The sequence below is a fragment of the Drosophila ananassae genome (genome assembly GCF_017639315.1).
Source record: "Drosophila ananassae strain 14024-0371.13 chromosome 4 unlocalized genomic scaffold, ASM1763931v2 tig00000054, whole genome shotgun sequence".
In the NCBI taxonomy this organism is placed as follows: Eukaryota; Metazoa; Arthropoda; class Insecta; order Diptera; family Drosophilidae; genus Drosophila; species Drosophila ananassae.
This window is the reverse complement of record NW_025319037.1, coordinates 1,129,395-1,149,673: the sequence shown is the minus strand read 5'-3', so window position 1 is coordinate 1,149,673 and position 20,279 is coordinate 1,129,395. Positions and strand designations below refer to the sequence as shown.

At 42.7% G+C, this 20,279-nt stretch overlaps 2 protein-coding genes across 6 annotated transcripts in view; both read right to left on the bottom strand.

The window, feature by feature from the left end:
• The window catches only part of LOC6495047 (sodium- and chloride-dependent GABA transporter 1), a 124,474-nt gene extending 108,395 nt beyond the window's left edge, over nt 1-16,079 (bottom strand). For both annotated transcript variants that reach the window (XR_006507821.1, XM_001953417.4), the window contains exon 1: nt 15,760-16,079. Coding sequence is in view for 1 of the 2 variants with exons in the window: in XM_001953417.4 (XP_001953453.3) it covers nt 15,760-16,056 (297 nt within the window). In the remaining variant the exon portion in view is untranslated. The remainder of the gene's footprint in view (nt 1-15,759) is intronic.
• Nucleotides 15,942-20,279, bottom strand: part of LOC6494740 (glutamate receptor ionotropic, kainate 2) — a 374,202-nt gene continuing 369,864 nt past the window's right edge. For 3 of the 4 annotated variants that reach the window (XM_032452178.2, XM_032452179.2, XM_044717606.1), the window contains one exon: nt 15,942-17,163. In XM_032452178.2, the coding sequence (XP_032308069.1) occupies nt 16,901-17,163 (263 nt within the window). In that variant the 3' untranslated portion in view covers nt 15,942-16,900. The remainder of the gene's footprint in view (nt 17,164-20,279) is intronic. The other variant, XM_014904084.3, reaches the window with a different exon arrangement.

The following is a 20,279-nucleotide window of genomic DNA, read 5'->3' as shown; positions in this document are numbered from 1 at the left end:
TGCGTCGAGCACAGACGGCATGCGGGGGCAGCAGCGGGGGCAAGAGGAACTCGCACGGCGTCGCGCACGAAAGAAGGAGGAGGAGGAATCACCGTGGAACGTAACGGTCCCGGCCGGGCCTCCGCGGACGAAGTCCGATGACACAAAAATACACAAAAATACACGTCGTAGTGGCGGCAACGACGGATCAGCCTGGCGTACGCCTTGTCTGCTCCAGACCGTTCGATCCAGGTGTGATCCTGTAACGCGAGGGATAGCCAACCCGGGAACTCAAGCCCAATAGTGAAACCAGGCAGGGACACCCCGGGAAGTCAAAAGAATCCTGATCCAGGCGCTGGGGCGTATGCACAGCGTATCACCTGGAGTCAAAGGAGACGCGACGCCCAAACCTCTGGCCTACCATAGATCCTGCGGGGCGTAGGCACGCAGGTGTTTGGAGGCGAGTGGCGAACGCGACCGGGGGCGTGTCCTGTACGGTAGGAAGGCCCTTCGTGCCCTGATCCGGCCGCTAAGCAGCGAGGAGCATATCCTGCCCGGCGTATGCCTGGGAGGTGAGCCACTCGGCCTGTTAACACGGATTAGGTGCCGGCCACGGCGAAAGGGCAAATCCAGGCGAGCCAAGGGTTCCGAGTCCACGGCACCCCAAACGGAGAAACTGCGACGGCAGCAGCGACGACGAGGGAGCAGCGGCAGCAGTATAGCAGCGACGACGAGGGAGCGGCCGGTGAGCCAAGCGTCCGGTGAGATTCACCCTTTTTGTAAACTTAGCATAATAAAGGGGATTTGTTTTAAACGAAGCATACCGTGTTATTTCTGGGCTCGGGCAATCACGTCGAATCTATAAATTCGGTGGAACGGACCCCCAAACTCTGTAAGCTAGTCGCGGCATTTGTTGCGAACAAAACATTAGCAAAAATAGTTCGTTACACCTGGCGCCCAAACTACGTGATTGCTTTAGACTCTAAACCGCGGGGAACCCCAAATACTCTAAAGTTTAGAGTCTAGGAGTAACACAGCTTCAAGATGGGGAAGAAAAATTGGATTTACGCGCTTCGCAAAGAGGAGTTGTGAGAAGTGTGCAGAGAGCTTGGTCTCGCAGCGGATGGAACCGTTGAGATCTTGAGGGCACTTGTTGCAAGGTGAGTCGACGAGATGAAGGACGATAAAGTGATGGTGGTCGCGCGAGGATTCGAGAAGAAATACGCGCAGAGGTCTACGCCGAGGCAGAGAGCGGTGCGCGAATCGGAAAAGCTCACTCAAAGTCTGGCAGTGCCAGAAATGAAGAGCATAAGGAGCATGGAGCCACAAGTGCGGAAGCCAGTCCCGGTACAGGTGGACTATGCGAAAGTGTCGAAACAAGTCCGAGAGTGGTCGTTCCGATTCGACGGGACAGGAGATCCTCTCGAGTTCGTGGACCGAGTAGCATGGTCTGCCAAAACATGCGGGATGGATATAAACACAATCCCGCGAGCGATGCCCGAACTACTCCAGGGCAGAGCGCAAAAATGAACGACGAGGAATGGCCCACATGGAAGGAGTTCAGAAGGAGGCCTTCTTCCTGCCAAAAGGATACTTCGAGAAACTGGCAGACCAGGTAAAGCAGTGGAAACAACAACGAGGAGAGCCTTTCAAAGAGTACATGGTGGATTTTCAGGCGCTAATGAAACCGTTAGGAAAGTCCACAAAAGAGGTCATTGATAGGCTTGTGGAGAACTGCATGCCACGCATGAAAATGTTCATGAGACCCTACGCATGTGCATCACTCGAGGAGGTCATGGGTCTAGCCGAGGAGTTCGAGGAGCTGGCTTTGGAAGAGGAGGTCTTCAATAGACAAACCTCAGCGGTACACGGAAGATGGCCAAAGGAGGAACCGCACCATAAACCACCGGAGCAACAGAGCCATCCAGGACAAGGATGGGGGCAGAGATGGCAGCCTGAGGAGCATCGCCAAACGCCACAGCAACAGCCGAGCCAGCATTGGACAGGCCCAAGGCAACAGCAGACGAATCAACGATGGGCAGCGAACCAAAGTAGCCAGGCGAACGGGGATAGCGGGACCCTCGGAGGAATGGGAGCGCGAGCGGGACAGAAAGTTCATCGAAGAAGAGCTGGCGGCGTTCACAAATCAGAGGGGTTGTTCAAACATAACCCAGCATAAAATCACAATGAAGAACGACAACCCAATTAAACAAAGATATTACCTGAAGAACCCCAAAATACAGGGGGAAATCAATGGAAAGGTGGAAGAACTGCTGGAGAAGAGATGCATCGAACCTTCAAACAGCGCCTACAGCTCACCCATTGTCATGGTGAAGAAAAAGACGGGTCAGTGGAGGATGTGTGTGGATTTTCGGCAGATAAACGCAAAGTCAGTGAAAGATGCGTACCCGATGCCAAGAATAAATTTTATTTTGGAGCAATTGAGGGAGGCAAAATTTTTCAGCAGCCTCGACCTTAAGGATGGCTATTGGCAAATCCCACTTGAGGAAGAGAGCCGGAAATACACGGCCTTTACTGTACCAGGGAAAGGTCTGTACCAGTGGAAAGTGATGCCGTTCGGACTACACTCGGCCTCGGCAACATTTCAAAGGGCCTTAGACCAGGTCATAGGCCCGGACATGGCTCCCCACGCATTCGCGTACCAGGACGATATCATAGTGATCGGACGCACGAGGAAGGAGCACAAGGCAAATTTGAAGGAAGTGTTCCGAAGACTGAAGGCGGCAAACCTAAGGATAAACACAGAGAAGTGCCATTTCTTCAGGGAAGAGCTGCTATACCTGGGCCACCGGATAACAAGTCAGGGGATTGGTATGGATCCTGGAAAGGTTGCAGCGATCACGGAATTGGAACCACCGACAAACGTGAAAGGAGTACGGCAGTTCATAGGGATGGCGTCGTGGTATCGACGGTTCGTTCCCGATTTCGCTGGGGTCGCAAAACCTTTGAACAATCTCCTGCGAAAGGGAACGAAGTGGGAGTGGACGTCGAGAAAACAAGAGGCGTTCGAGAAGTTAAAGTCACGTTTAGCAGAGGACCCGGTGCTGGCATGCCCCGACTTCACGAAAAAGTTTGTGCTGCAAACGGACGCCAGCGATTACGGCGTAGGCGCAGTGCTGACGCAGGACACGGATGAGGGCGAGCGAGTGGTCGCTTACGCCAGCCGAACGCTAATAGGCGCGGAGAAGAATTACTCGGCAACAGAGAAAGAGTGTCTAGCAATAATATGGGCAATTCAGCAAATGAGGCCATACCTGGAGGGGTACCAGTTCGACGTGATAACGGATCACATGGCGCTGAAGTGGTTAAACAACATAGAGAGCCCACTTGGAAGGATAGCGATATGGGTCTTCGAGTTGCAGCAATACAATTACGTAATCAGCTACAGGAAAGGCAAGCTGAACGTAGTCGCGGATGCACTTTCCCGCCAGCAGATAGTAGAAAAACTGCGGAGTGCCACAGCAAGCGAAGATGCGGAATGCATCTGGATAGGCTCAGTAAAAAAGAAGATGCGGGAAAACCCACAAAAGTACCCGGAGTACGTTGAGGAGGCCGGTTTGATTTACCGTCATGTTCCACATAGAGCCGGGAGCGAGGAAGTGGCATCGTGGAAACTATGTGTGCCGATGGACATGAGGCAACAGGTGCTGAAAGAGAACCACGACGCACCAACGGCGGGACATCTAGGCGGAAGGAAAACGATTGCGAATGTAGCAGCAAGGTACTTCTGGCCAGGGATGCAAAGGGACGTGAGGAACTATGTTAGGAAATGCGAGACATGCTTGCGCTATAAACCGAGCCAGATGCAGGCCGCGGGGAAAATGTTAACACAGATCCCAGAGGAGCCGTGGGCGACGGTATGTGCAGACTTCGTGGGACCGTTGCCGAGGTCCAAGCATGGAAACACCGTGCTACTAGTGATGATCGATCGGTTCTCAAAATGGACAGAAATGGTCCCAATGCGAAAAGCCATAACAGAGACGCTGCAGAAGGCAATTCGTGAAAGGATCATCGCTAGGTACGGGGTGCCAAAGGTAATGGTGACGGACAATGGTGTTCAATTCACCAGCCGGAGCTTCAAAAAATTCCTCGAGGAGCTCGGAGTTCGTCACCAGTTCACCGCACCATACACGCCTCAGGAAAACCTGACGGAAAGGGCAAACCGGACGGTGAAGACGATGATCGCCCAGTTTGCAGGAAAGGACCAAAGGACGTGGGACGAGCACTGGCCAGAATTGATGCTGGAGGTGAACTCGAGCGTGTCGGACTCCACGGGGTACTCTCCATGCTTCATCACCCAAGGCAGAGAGCCAAGAATGCCGAAAGCAATTTTCGACCAAGGGGCATTGGGGACAGGAGAAGCACAAGCCACTCCCTCAGAAAATGCGGAAAAATTACAAGAAGTGTTCGAGCTGGTGCGGAGAAACATGGAGCGTGCGGCGCAGGAGCAAGCTCGGCACTACAATCTGAGGAGGCGGGAGTGGAGCCCGAAGATCGGCGACACAGTGTGGGCAAAAGAGCACCATTTGTCCAAGGCGGCCGAAGGATTCGCGGCAAAGTTAGCGCCAAAGTACGACGGGCCGTACACGGTGGTGAACTTTGTGTCGCCAGTGATTGCTGTGCTACGGCACGCTGGCACAAGGAAGGAAAAGAGGGCCCACCTGAGTGAGCTGAAAGCCCAAGCGCAGGAGTCGGCGCAGGCATAAGCCACAGAAAAACAAACAAAAAAAAAAAAAACAAAAAAAAAAAAATATACATTAAAAATATATAAAATAAAGAAAATATATTATAAAAAAAAATGAAAAGAAAAATACAAGGAAAAAAAAAAACAAACAAAAAAAAATATATATTTAAAATATATAAAATAAGAAAAAATATTATAAAAAAAAGGAAAAACAATAAGAAAAAAATGAAAAGAAAGATACAAAAAAAAAAGAAAAATATAATAGAAAAGAAATATAAAAAAAAGGTAAACAAAAAAGAAATTATTATTATGAAAAAATATACAAAAAAAAAATATATATACAACAGCATAGAATGACTCTGACGTCATCCGAAGAAGGGGGAGGTGGATAAGGGTATCCACACACAAAAATATCCACACGCAAAGGAAAAAAAATCAAAAAAAAAAAAAAATTATATTGCAAAAACAAACATGAAGCTGGAACCACAAAGCTTCTGTCGTTCCCGAAGAAGGGGGGAAGTGTGAGGAGATTAGATCTCCCACACACCAAGACAGGTGGCAAGAGGGGCAACAGCGGGGGGGGAACATGCAAGTCAGCACTGCAGCGTCGGATGGGCCAGCGCTGCTGTGTTTAGAAATACGGAAGAAGAGAAAGGTATCAAGGGAGAAATGCATCGAGCACAGACGGCATGCGGGGGCAGCAGCGGGGGCAAGAGGAACCAGCACGGCATCGCGCACGGAAGAGGGCGAAAGAGGAGTCACCGTGGAACGTAACGGTCCCGGCCGGGCCTCCGCGGCCGCGCTCGAAGGTCATAGGAAACAGCGGGGACGGCGGGGAACGAAGCGGCCGGTGACTGCGAAGCTGTGTTTACAAAATGCACAAAAACACAGAAGTGCATTTGGAATGTCCAGGGGGGGATTGCGGGGTATCGGGACGAAGTCCGATGACCGGCACAAAAATAATGCGGATCGGAGGCCCAGGCGGGGCAATCGGGGGAGGGACAATAAAGAAAGCCCGCCAATAGAAAGACGGCGGGATAGGAGAAAGCTAACGGAGAAAGTGAATGAGCGGAGGATTAACGGCAGGAAGTAGATTTGCAAGGATTAACGGGCGCCTCTGGCACTATATAAGGAGGGCCCCTGGAGCGAATCGGGGCCGAGTCTACTAGGGAAGCTGGGAGAGTGAGTGAAAGACCCCCGGTGGGTAAGTCTGCCATTCAAGTTGGAAAGTTTCCTTGGAAGAGTTAGGAGTACAGGCTGAAGGACCCCCCGTGGGTAAGTCCGACAGTCCTAAGTGCGGGCTATTAAAGCGAGTGAGCAAGGATCTACGACAAATAGCTTAAGGACCCCCTGTGGGTAAGTCCGGCGGCGGTACGCGAATCGAGCAAGGAGCAAGGGGAAAAGGATCAAGGATCCGCGGCAAAGCTAAGGCCCAAGGGTAAAAGAGTCGGGTGGAGTTATTCTCGGACACGACAGGTATCCTGGTGTAGTGGCGGCAACGACGGATCAGCCTGGCGTACGCTTTGTCTGTTCCAGACCGTTCGATCCAGGTGTGATCCTGTAACGCGAGGGATAGCCAACCCGGGAACTCAAGCCCAATAGTGAAACCAGGCAGGGACACCCCGGGAAGTCAAAAGAATCCTGATCCAGGCGCTGGGGCGTATGCACAGCGTATCACCTGGAGTCAAAGGAGACGCGACGCCCAAGCCTCTGGCCTACCATAGATCCTGCGGGGCGTAGGCACGCAGGTGTTTGGAGGCGAGTGGCGAACGCGACCGGGGGCGTGTCCTGTAGGGTAGGAAGGCCCTTCGTGCCCTGATCCGGCCGCTAAGCAGCGAGGAGCATATCCTGCCCGGCGTATGCCTGGGAGGTGAGCCACTCGGCCTGTTAACACGGATTAGGTGCCGGCCACGGCGAAAGGGCAAATCCAGGCGAGCCAAGGGTTCCGAGTCCACGGCACCCCAAACGGAGAAACTGCGACGGCAGCAGCGACGACGAGGGAGCAGCGGCAGCAGTATAGCAGCGACGACGAGGGAGCGGCGGCAGCAGTATAGCAGCGACGACGAGGGAACAGCGGCAACGGTAGAGCAGCGACGACGAGGGAGCAGCAGCGACGGACAGGCAGCGGCAGCAGAGGACGACAAGCAGCAACACAGGCCCCGCAACCAGAGTCCGTGAGTCCGAACGGAGGGAACCGAGAGCCGTTTCGGCGCCAGGCACCAAGACCGCACGACCTGCCGGGCGCAAGCTTTGGGAGGGCGTGTGTATTGGCACCAACCCGGAGCGGGGATCGGGGATCGACGGGAGGGCGAGCGGTCGGTCGGCTGAGCCAGACAGCCGGTGAGCTTCTCTTTATTCCTTTGTAAATTAATTACAATAAAGGGGATTTATTTGAAAAGAAGCAATAACGTGTTATTTCTGGGCTCGGGCAATCACGTCGAATCTATAAATTCGGTGGAACGTACCCTCAACCTCTGTGAGCTAGCCGCGGCGTTTGTTGCGAGCAAAACATAGCAAAAACAGTTCGTTACAAAAGACTAGTATGATAAGGGAAGGAAACTGTTCAAAGGGATCGGCCATTGCCTGATCGGAGTTCACAGTTGAGTTTAAAACGTAAGCAGAGAAGGAATTTGATTTTTCCATAGGAAAATGTTTCGAAAAAAATCATAGGAGCACAAAAATAAATCTATAAAAAAAATTTGAACTTTTGGATGAGTATTTCAAAGATATGGTTACTCCTAGACGTCATTTTTTTTATTTTAGTTGGTACACATACATTTCAAAAATGATATGTACTAAAAACAATGGTAGTCAACGCAATTAGTTAAATTTTTGCATGGAGTAAAACAAAAATTGAAAAATTGTCGGCATGAACCGATCCTAAAAGGAATTTTAAAATAAAATCAATCTTATAAAAAACCCGTTTGAAAAATGAGCAAGCGTCTTCAAAAAAACCAAGATAATGTCATTTCCGCGTGCGCGAGGAGACACTATATATAGGAGAAAAATTAAACATTTTCTGTATGAGTCCCATCTGAATAAATTATACCTATTGAAAGGTATTGTTTCAATTAGATAATGTTTTTCCCAATGTCTTTTGGTTTGGGAGCAATTAGGATAAAAGTAAATAAATTTAATTCACTAAATTGGGAATGGTGGAGACAACTTAGTCCCCAGATAACATATTCGTGTTATCCTCATAACGACGCGTCGATTGGCACCTCAACCATCCCAAACCGACATTTCGTTCAGAAATTTTAAAGAAATTATAATATTTTTACAGCTCTTTCCAAATGAAAGCAGTTTGTCCCTCTTTTTGTATGTTTACACTATGTGTTTCTCGGCTCATACTAAAAAATTAACAACTTTTGTTCTAAAATAACAATTCATGGTTATCTTCAACTTCTGTAAAGCTTTACGAAACAAGCTGAACCTTCAATAGATACGTTTTGAACAAAGAAACGTATATAGCTATGACTTTTTGAAAATATGAGATTAAAAACTCCAATTTAATTGAAGAAAATATTGTTTAACCACCTATAATAAATTCAATAAAATTATTTCGCGTTTTTCCTTAAACCCCAAATTAAAACATAGTATGATGTACTGATTTGAATAATAAAATAAAAAGCTTCCATAGAAAAATTTTTGGGGAAAAATCACAGAAGACCAAAAATTAATGTAGAAAATCTGAGATTTCAACTTTGGATAAGTATCCCAAAGATATGCTAACTGCTAGATACCATTTTTTAATTTTAGTTGGTACACATACATTTAAAAAATGATGTGTAATCATGATGGTCATCGCCATTACACGGCCTACATAATTCAATATATGGTAAAATTTGATCGATTTCTTCTCTTAGGTGTACCGCGGAAACTATGGGTGGAAGAACCTATGTTTGTTCTGGGCTTTGGTTCAGGGGAGCCTAAAGGTTATGGAGCAGGTAAAATTAAGCGTGTAGGAAAAAAAAGTTGGAAATTGTCGGCCTGTGTAATCTTATTTACAATTGTATGTGGAGATAGCCCTTAATGGGTTAGGTGGGTCTGGGAGGCCAAAAAATGGCCTATTTTGAAATTTTTTTTTTTTATATAAAGAATGAAATATTTTATTGGAACTTTTAGGATTATTAAATATACATATTTAAAGATGAATTTCTGAAATTTTGAGAAAGAAATATTTTACAGTTAGCCATTGAGACGTCATTTTCCATGACTCCTGGCAAAAAAAAGTGCTTTCGCGTTGACAGCACAATTCCTAACAGAATCATCTAAAATGAAAAATCCAAATATTTTCCTTTAGTACAGACCTAAAACTAGAAACTGAACAAAGGAAAACAAAATCAAGAAAAAATTGGATTTTTGTGACACCTTTTTGCAAAAAAATTCAAATTTTGGTGAAATTTTTCGAACATTTTTTTTTTTTTAAATAGTTGTAATCAACGAAAATAAAAATCCTTCGTTTAAGTTCCAGATAATCGTATCGCGAATGCCTGTGCAATTTTATCAAGATCGGTTGAGTAGTTTCCGAGAAATCTTGACAACCGATTTCAAAAACACAGTTTTGAGAAAAACGCGTTTAAAGTTTGCGCTCTGCCTATAGCTGACCTCGAGCGTCCACCTTTTCAGGACTGTATCTCCGAAACTTTTATTCCAATCGACTTGAAAATTTGGGAGAATATTCTCAAGATTCTGGAGAATTTTATAAAAAAATAAAAAAAAACGATTTTTTTTTTGCCGCCAGACCCACCTAACCCCTTAAGATACCCCATTTTTTGATATATCGCCTATATCTGGGATAATCCGCTAACTCAAGATATAGTCCTATAAGTTGCTACCAATTTTATGCAGCCTTACAGGTGGCTTGCCAAATATGTTACATATGTGTACAATAAACTAGAAAATATCAAGAATATCTTTTCAATTTTTAGATTATTTGAATAAATAAAATCGAAAGTTTGGTGGAGGAATTTTTAAAGGAGTTTTAGAAATTTTTATTCTGATATTAATTTACAGTATTTTTGAACGCACGGATTTCAGAGACTATGTGAGATAGAGTTATCAGTTTTGACACATACCCACGCTTATCAAGTTTGTGCCAAACTTTGTCACGTAGCGCCAGCTTAAAAAAGTTTCGTGAAAAAGTTTTAATGTCATTATTCCAATGCCTAATTTCTAACTACCATACAAAATCAGCCAAATCGGACCATTTTTAGAGGAGTTATAGACTTTTTATTCTGCTTCGCATTAAAGCATTCTTCGTTTGTTGTTCATTCCAAATCATATCAAACTATGCAACAAAAAATCATATAGTCGGGAAACTCGACTATAGCTCGAGAAACTCGGCCTTTTCTTTTTAATTAGAAATATTTTTTAAAAAAAGATATTTTCAAATATTTTATTCAATCGTATGAAACTTTTAAAGTTGGATCATTTTTACCAAAAGTTTTTAGAAAAGTAATTAAGTTTTGGAGAATTTTGGGAAATGGTAAAAAAATTTTAAAATTTCATTACATAGTAGCTATTGGGAAAATTGGACTTTCTTTTTTCCTCTGATTAAATTTACTAATCACTAATTAAATTCTCTTGAATACGACTGGATAGTTCAGTCTCCAATCGAATCGTATTCAAGAGAATTTAATCAATCAGACATTCTGTTCATAAATTAAAAAAAAATTTTCTCCGTTTTATACCTTTGCAGAGAGTAATATAAAGGACCCTATAAAGTATAGATCTTTTTGATCAGGATCGCCATAGCATGATATTAGCATGTCTGTCTATGCGTTTGGATTCGCTGAACTAGCGGACCTCAGCGATCTCTTAGAGACATCTCCGCGCGGGAGGGTTTTAAGACCCCCCACATTGCCACCTTAACTTGACCTAACCTAAGCTCCTATCTAACTTCAAGGGTATATAAACTTCGGTTCTCCCCGAAGTTGGCTTTTCCTTCATCCCTTCCTTGGCCCTTCGTTGGGCCAAGCAGCCACCAAAGATTGCATATAAAATAATAATAATATTCTAAGCTGCAGCTGTTGTTATCAGCATGTTTCGTCTCTATTTTGTCCCCAGTTTCGCATGCGCTTTATTGTTATTTGTAGCGTATGCGCTTTGGGGAGCTTTGGTTGAGCTTCTGCGCAAGCCCTTGGTTTGGCGTTTGTTGTGATTTGGAGTTGATTGGAGCCGCATATATTAGGGTTAAATTGAGCCCAAAATAAATATATTGAAACTATAATTTGAAACGCGTATAGTTATTCGGCTGCTATTAAAAACTATTAATAGCTCAACATTTGGTGACCCCGACGTGATTATCATCCCGTTCAATTCTTGTGATCAGCATTAAAAGTGCCACTAAAACACCGTTGTTGTTTTTGTTGTCGCAAAGTTGCATTTTAATTTAATTGCACAATGGAATCTGCATCTGCTGCGTCAAGCCGTGAAAGGATGTTGCGGAGACGCGCAGAGGTAACATGTCAGGAAATGGAGGTACTGCATCGGAAGGTCAAGGCTGCGATGCAGACCGACGATTTAACCATTCTGACCCTCGAGTCTATGGAGAAGCGTCTGTGCGACCGTTTCACCACGCTGCAGGAGGAATTGGAGGAGCTAAACTACAGCGAGATCGGCAGCGATTTATATTGGCGATTCTCTCAGCTGGCTACGGACGTGCACGTCGACATCCAGGTGGAGGTGGCCAAGCGTTCTATGCGGGTTGCTGCTCACTCTACGCTGTTGGATGCTACCAATGGTGCTGGGATTTCAAACGCTCCATATAGGCCTGCTCCCTCATTGCCCCCGTTGCCAATGCCAACATTTAGCGGCGGCTATGCCGAGTGGCCGGATTTCTGCGCCCTATTTAGGACAACCATTGACAGCCACCCGCACTTGACCAAGATGGAGAAGCTCAGGTGGCTAATTTCCTGCCTGCGGGACTCAGCCCTGGAGACTGTGAGGGCGCTTGAGATTACCGACGCTAACTATGATGTTGCCCTCGACCTTTTGCGCAACCGTTTCAGCAACCGTCGCTTAATCTTCCAGGCTCACATCAACGAGATCCTGCAGTTAAGGGTTGCTGAGCCGGGATCCGTTGCTACTCTTCGAGAATTAGCTGACCGCTTCAATGGACATATGCGGGCCCTTATGAGTTCTGGAACGTCGGCCGAAATTCAAGGATGCCTCCTCATCCAGATCATTTTTCAAAAGCTGGACCCTGCCACAAAGGCCAAATGGGAAGACTCTCTGGCAGGAAACACTGATGATAGCCTGCCAACTTGGGAGTCTATGGCACGATTCTTAGAGCAAAGGTGCCGGACTCTCGAAAGCGTTGACTTGTCTTTGGCGTATTCACCAGTTAACCAAGTAGGCCGAGGTAGATCCTCCAATAACCGATCCTCGTGCATGGTTATTAACGCCAGTCCGGCTCTATGCGCCCTGTGTGGTGTTTCGGTTCACGAGCTTCCTGCTTGTCCAAAGTTCAGTGCTTTGCCAATTGAGGAACGGTACGACGAAGTGCGGCGTCTGGCTCGCTGTTTTGTTTGTCTGGAGGATGGCCATCTCGCTCGCGGATGCTCAGCTTCCCGCTGCTCGACTTGTAATCACCGTCATCATATTCTGTTGCACCCTCGCGGGCAGGTTTCACCCGCACGAGTCTCACGTCCCATCGGTGCAGTTGCTGGTGCGAACCCATCCCGCTCAATTAACACTGTTGTGACCCAGGATCGCAATGCTGAGCTAGTGCTCCTGCCAACAGCAAATGTACTCGTTCGTGGTCGATCTGGAACCGTCCTGCCTTGCCGAGCGTTGTTGGATTCCGGTTCACAAGTACATCTCATCTCGTCGCGGCTGGCGAATGAACTTCAGCTTGGCCGCTCCAAATGCTCCACAACGGTGGCCGGTTTCGGCGGCGCTGGATTTGAAACAGATGGAGCATCCGTTAATGTGTGCTTGAAGTCCCGCCTTAGCACATATTCAGTGGAAATTGAGGCTGTTGTAGCTTCACATATAACGGACTATCAGCCTAGCCAGGACATAGATGCTTCGGGCTGGAAGATTCCTGGCAATATGGACCTAGCTGACCCCAACTTCCACAAAACGCAGCGAGTGGACCTGCTGATTGGAGCCGGCTTATTCTTTGACCTGTTGTCGGCTGGCCAAATCCAGTTAGGTCACGGGCTCCCAATTGCTCAAAACACTCGATTTGGCTGGGTGTTTTCTGGCCACGGTGGACTATCACGGGATGTGTCGGCGCTCTGTGGTAGGGAGGACAACCCATGGAATAACCTCTGCAATAATGTGACTGCTGCCCCTTCCAAAATTCTTATTGAAGGCCCACCCTTCAATGGGGGGAGGATGTTGGGCCAAGCAGCCACCAAAGATTGCATATAAAATAATAATAATATTCTAAGCTGCAGCTGTTGTTATCAGCATGTTTCGTCTCTATTTTGTCCCCAGTTTCGCATGCGCTTTATTGTTATTTGTAGCGTATGCGCTTTGGGGAGCTTTGGTTGAGCTTCTGCGCAAGCTCTTGGTTTGGCGTTTGTTGTGATTTGGAGTTGATTGGAGCCGCATATATTAGGGTTAAATTGAGCCCAAAATAAATATATTGAAACTATAATTTGAAACGCGTATAGTTATTCGGCTGCTATTAAAAACTATTAATAGCTCAACAATATATTAAAACTCTCATAAGTATCGGCCTATCATCTGTTTATTTGTTTGAACAATTTGGTTCAAAAGTTTGGATGTATATAAGAATTTTTGGCATATTTTTAGTTAAGATTTTTAAACTGGCGTTCCAAAATCCAATATCTTTGTAAATTAAGAAAAAACTATAACTTCAGAACCACTAAAGCTATCGACACATACTTTACATCTTTAGAAAGGATCTATGAAATAAAAAAAGAATTTCGGTGAGTATTGCTGACTGCGTGAATCGGCTGTCAAGAGGTGGGTAATTATAACATTTTATGTATTAAGTGTCCTTTTTTAACGTCTTACCATACCGGGTAAGACGGGTACACCTATATAGCAATTGTTCGCCACAAAAATTGGTATAAGATATTTTAAGCTTGACATGCGAGTTCATCATCGATATTTTACTTTGTCAAGAGGATTTTTATATGATTGTGGACCGATCCCAATTCCGATAAGTCGGAACATAAAAGCTGCATGCAAAGAAATATTTTTTTTTTAAATTGGCTTATTTGGTTTTATTTATATTGCACGTGGATCATCATATCATATCATCATATTAAATAAATAAATAAATATTGCACGTGGAGGTAGCTCTTGAGATGACGCTACTTTTGATATATCGCTTATATCTTGCAAAATTCGTTATCTCAAGATATAGTCCTATAAGTGCAGCTACCAATTTTGTGCAGCCTGTGAAGCTTGCTGTTACGTACACATATTTACATACATGAATGTGTTTATTTGATGGGGAATATTTTTTTGGGATTGTGAAAGTATTTGTGCAATAAACTCGAAAATGTGGAGTAAATTCTTTCAACTTTTACCTTATTTTTCTATCGGGACACCATGATGTTCCCCCACCCCCCCCCCCCCCCCCTCCTGGTTAGAGACTCAGGTTTAAAATACTGTAACCTATAAGTGGCTGTAGAAAAATAAAAATTTTCTCAGCCAAGGGTAGATAAAAAATAAGGCTGCGTTTTGGGAAAAAAAAAATCTTTGCTTAAAATCGTAGTCAGGAAAAAACGGTGGTTTTCCCCCAAGAGGTAAGGAACACAGAGAGTAAAATTGTATAAATGCCAATGAGCATAAAATAAGGCTGCGATCTGGGTACAAAAGAGCCCAGTTTAAAAATCGTAGCCCTCGGAATAAAAAAAAATATATACAAATATATAAAACATAAAATTATTTATGTGTTTCCGTATCCGAGGCCCGACATCGGAAAAGTTAAACACGAAAGGAAAGCTAACTTCGGGCGGAGCCGAAGTTTATATACCCTAGCAGTTAAGGTTGTTCCATTTCCAATCGTCAGTTCAGTTATATGGAATTATATAGATAAATGCTGTATTTGGCCAAAATATCTTATGTACAAAATTTCATAAGGATCGGCCGACTATATCCTATAGCTGTCATAGAACGATCGGAATAAGCATAACTTTGTTGTTTTTTAAGTTAGAAAGATGGGACTTGTTAGCTTTCCTTTCTTGTGTATATGAAATTTTGTATCTTTATAGCATATTTTCTTCATAGGATCAGAGATGATTTCTTGAATCCATTAAAAACATCTGGGAAAATTCACTATACCCCAGCCGTTTTGAGGACGTTTCCAACATTTTTATTAGAAAATTCGGACGAAATGGATTGGACTATACTATATACGAACTCGTACGAACTATATACGATCCGATGTAATAAAAATTATATATATATTATATATTAAATAACTACGCAAACTAGTCTCTCAGTTTTAAAGCGTTGAGCGTTTAAATCGTATCGAGTTGAAACTTTGCACACATCCATGTTATATATAAAATATCTTATCTACAAAATTTCATAAGGATCGGCCGACTGTATCCTATAGCTGTTATAGAAAGATCGGAATTGGCATAACTTTTGTGTTTTTAAAGTTAGAAAGATGGGACTTGGTACAGATTCCATTTTGGGCAAAGTAATCCGATTTGCCAAATTTCATAAGGGTCGGACGACTATATCCAAAGCTGAACTGAACGATCCGAAGTGTCACAACCTTGCTATTTTTAAAGATGCTTGGGGCTGTTTTAAACATTTTTATTAGAAAATTTATTTAATGGTGAAATTTTCACAAGGATCGGCCAACTATATACGATCCGATTTATATATAATAATAATGTTACCTAACTGCTAGGGTATACAAAAATTATCTAATTGAAACAATACCTTTCGATTGGTATATCATTCATTTAGATCGGTTGCCTACAGAAAATTTTTAATTCTTCGGCTATATATAGAGTTTCCTCGCGCACGCCTAGGCATGCAGGTCGTCACCTCGTGGACTTCCGTCCACAGTGATCAACTTCGGCTCCACCCGAAGTTAGCTTTCCTTTCTTGTTATTATTGTTTTTACTCACTTGCTGCTGATTACACGTGCCAGTATTATTGAATGGAAGCTTTTGGGAAATTGCTGCTTGACTTAAGTCTTTGCTTAATTCAATAGATTCGTGCTTCGGCAAATCTCCTCCGCCGTCATTATCATTCGCACAATTGCTAAACATTTCTTTGACAATTTTTGCACAATATATTCCAATAATTATTTTGAAGGCAGATTTTAATGTTTTATTTGAAATTACTAGGATGAAACAAAGTTTGTGAAGTATTGGAATATTAGCGCCCAAACAAGCCGATGGGTTGAATTCAACTGAGCACATACATGAAATCTTTGTCCAAAAAGTCATGGTGCTGCGTCAATTTAAGCTTACATGAGGGGTACATAATAACTTGGTACACGAGGGCTTAACAGTTTTTACATAAACTTTAATTTAATAATGATTAAAGAATGGGGTTTGGCCCCGGAAGTAGTGAATATAGTGTAAATAAACTCCTAATTCTAAAAACTAACTGTGTACATTGATCATATTGTCTGATCCATTTAACCTTTTATGTACGTGTCTCTTTTAGTAATTTAGGAACCAATTTATTGCATTTATAAACCAAAATAATAGGTGAACGTTTTGTTTTTGTATATTAAAAATATATTATAAGAATACATAAAATAAGAAGAAATATTCATCCATATTTATTTGGTGTTTTTTAAGTTAGGGGGATTAGACTTTCCACACATGTTATTTTTGGCCGAGAGATCTTATCTACAACAGTTTATCTCTTCAGTTTCAAATGGATCTTCCGTCTATACCTTATAGCAGACATGTAACTGAACGATCGGAATTGGCACAACTTTGCTATTTTTATAGATGATGGAGCTGTTTCCATAATTTTTATTAGAAAATTGATTTGATGGTGAAATTCTCATAAAGATGGGCCGACTATAAATGATCCGAGATATATTATAATATAAGCTGCTATCTATCTTCAAGGGTATATAAATTTTGGCTCCGCCCTAACTTAGCTTTCACTTCTTGTTTTTTTTTTCAATTAATATATAATTCTGTATAACTTATAAACTGTATAAACTTATTGATGAGTTTTTGTTTTCTATGCGATAGGTTTAAAATATTAAGTGTACTTTTCTTTTGACATAGCTTAGAATTAACTTTATATGTGGCCAAGCTCCGGTTTTTTTTGTTTGTTCATACACCATGAAGCAAAACGAAGTTCCTCGAGGGCTTCTATCCAAAAGCATCGCTTTGGTGGGAGATATTTCCATTCGTTTTCTAAATCAACAGCTTGGGTCATTTGGCCCATTTCCATATTAACGTTTCTGTATTTATTGTTACCATGAAAACTAATCCAAAACTCAAAAAATGCCACCATACCAGCTACAAAAATTCCGGCTAACAGCACAACAAAAACGCCACCTGTCGAATAAAATAAGTTTTTTAATATAAAAAAGAGAAAAAGCTTTCCTCGGCCAAACCGAAGCCTTATTTATATTATATTAGAAATTTTGTGTAATTAAATGTGCTTAAAACTGAATATTCCATATTCTGCTTATTCGCGAGCGTGCACTCAGAAAAACGACTCTGGAGGTGATCCTGATCAAAAATATATATATAACATATAGGGTCGGAGATGTCTCCTTCCCAGCATTGCACACTTTTGACCAAAATTTTAATACCCTCTGCAAGGGTATAATAAAGAAAAACAAAAATTAATAAGTAAATAAATAAAATAACAGAAATAGTTGAATTCTCGAGCTCGGCTCGGATCCGGTACCTTTCACACATCGGCCCAGAACTCTACCATTGGGTTATTCCAAACAAGGATTCGCGCGAAAAATTTTCTAAAGTTGTATCTCCGTGCTGATTTAAACATCTATTTTTAGTTGCCCAGTCGGACTCTATGGGAATACCTGGGGCAAGGGTAGATTTGTCTATGTCCCAGGAAAATTGCAATATTTTGTTTAAGTCCTATGGAAAATACATACACATTTTCTTAGTCCAAGAAAAAAGACTTCGAAAATTTTCGGATAAAAGAGTTGTAATAGTAAAATTAAAATACATTACATTCTCATCTAAGTACGCTTAGAAAATCCACTCATATTGTGAATCTTTTAAATAAATACCTGATAAATACTTTTTAAGATTCACACTCTTTACCAAAAATATAAAGCCTTAAAGTAGCAAAAAAGATCTCCGTTTTATATTTTTGACGATGCAGTAATATGAATTTAATATGGATGTTTTTTAAAAAATCTTTAAATCTTTTATTCCTGGGGGGATTTTAATAAACATTGAAAAGATTTTTTATGGATTTTTTAATGACGAAGTAGATAAAATTCCACCTATAAGTTGTAAAATATGGGTATAAGTTGTAATAAATATGGGTATAATATATACAACTCGGTATTTGGTAATTTTTATACCCTTGCAGAGGATATTATAATTTTGGACGTGTTTTTTCATCAATAATATTAATCAATTAACAAGGTTCATCAATAATATTAATAAATTAATTAATAAATTTTTAATAAATTAATTATTTAATTTTTAATAATTGTGGAATTTAAACTTGTCTGTGCACTGAAATCTTGTAATAAGACAGTCTCGTCTTCCCAGCCTACCATCCACTGCTGGCTTTGTGAAAACGTTTTACACGCTAAGTGTGCCAGGTTCACGGCATCAGTTTCGGTTGCAATTTCACGTTGGTCTGATCTACACTTTTGCTGTGACGGTTGTCGTGCTGTTCAGGACGAAATGAGATCGTTCATGAGGCAGACGAAAAGTGGATTCAAGGAGTTGATTAGTGGTTTTCGTAAAATCAATGACCAACTCTGTGCGCTCGATACACAGTTTAGTAGTCTTCAACTACTAAATGAGTCTCAAAAGTTAGTGATGTGCTTGTGGCGAATAATCTTCAGCCTGCTCAGCCGACAACTATGCAGCCGCTTATATCTCTGGCTGCAAAAACGGCCCGACCTGAGAAAAATTCGGCTTCCGAATATCTCAGAATTAATGAGCAATTGTCCGATATGTCCTCTGTGGCATCGCTTCAAGTGATCCCAGACCCAATAATTCAAGCCCCCGTAATAGTCAGCACACAGGGTAATCAACCGTCCGGACCTCAGTATGAACTGATGCCGCAGTATTAGTTACGGCGGCACCAAAACCCTTGCAGGTTATCCCACCATCGAAACATATTTTTGTTCTTCTTCTTCTGAGATCAATGATACTTCTGAGATTAATATCTCGGCTTAAATCAAAGCAAAACCAAACAAAAAGCCTATATAAAGATGGTGGATATAACAAAATTTAAATACTCATACACCAAGCACACGTCATCTTTTAAAATACGTGTGCCCTTGCAAATTTGCAAGGCGATTATTCCGCCAGCTTTTGGCCAGAGAACACTTTCGTTCAAGAACATCAGCCAAGTACGGTGAAAAAAAATATAACCAAGCCTGTGGGTGTAAAACTCCCACATGTTACGGCCACTGAGCAACCTTACACCTCATCTTCCTCGGTTTCAAAAAACTAATGTCTTCACTAACACTTACCTATCAGAATACTAGAGAGTTACGTAGTAAACTTCCCAAACTGTATTCTGATAGTTCTTTCTTTGCATCTCACATTATTGTATTTACAAAAACTTGGTTGAAGTTTTTTCTTGTAGGTAGACCACTTTTAGATGTGATAGAACTCTGCGAAGGGGAGGAGGAGTGTTAATCTCTGTAGACTCCAAATTCGCTTCTGAAGAGGTAAAATCATTGAATTCCTTTGCATCAAAATCACGTTGTCTGATCATTCTTTGTATATAACCTGTTCTTACATACCACCTTCGTCCGAACCGCCAACATACTGGCAACATTTGTCCGCTATTCGTTTGGTTTTCGATCGTCTGTCTGATGGTGACCAGCTGATAGCTCTGGGTGACTTTAATATCCCAGAACTCACGTGGTCAACTGTTGAAAATTCACCGTCTTTACAGCTTAACTCCCACCACGACTTCTCTGTGGGCATGTTTGACATGTCACTCGGGCAAATTAACCACGTTAGAAATTTCTTAGGTCGACTGTTAGACTTACGTTTCGTTTCTGATCCTGAAGGAATTACTCTTTTCAGAACTTTGCCCCTTTCTAACCCTTTCTTCTAATCCCACTCTTGAGGTTTCAATCGAAAACAATTCCTTAATTAACTTAAGTTTACACTTAAATCTCAGAAAGTTCGTTTCTTTCGTAAGGCTGACTTTATGAAATTAAATAAGTTCATTTCGGAATTTGATTGGTCTGCTTTACTGGCATGCGAAGATATAAACATCCCATTACAACAATTTTATTACACTTTTAACATATTTTTCGACGTTTGCATGCCGTGGAAATATCCGTCCGCTTCAACGAATCCGCCTTGGTATACAAGGCACCTTATAAATTTAAGGAATAGTATGAGTAGACTTTGGCCGTCAGCCAATCGGGTACAACAGGGGGAGAAACGCATGAGCTCATGTGCCGTAACTGTGTACACCGATGGTAGTGCGA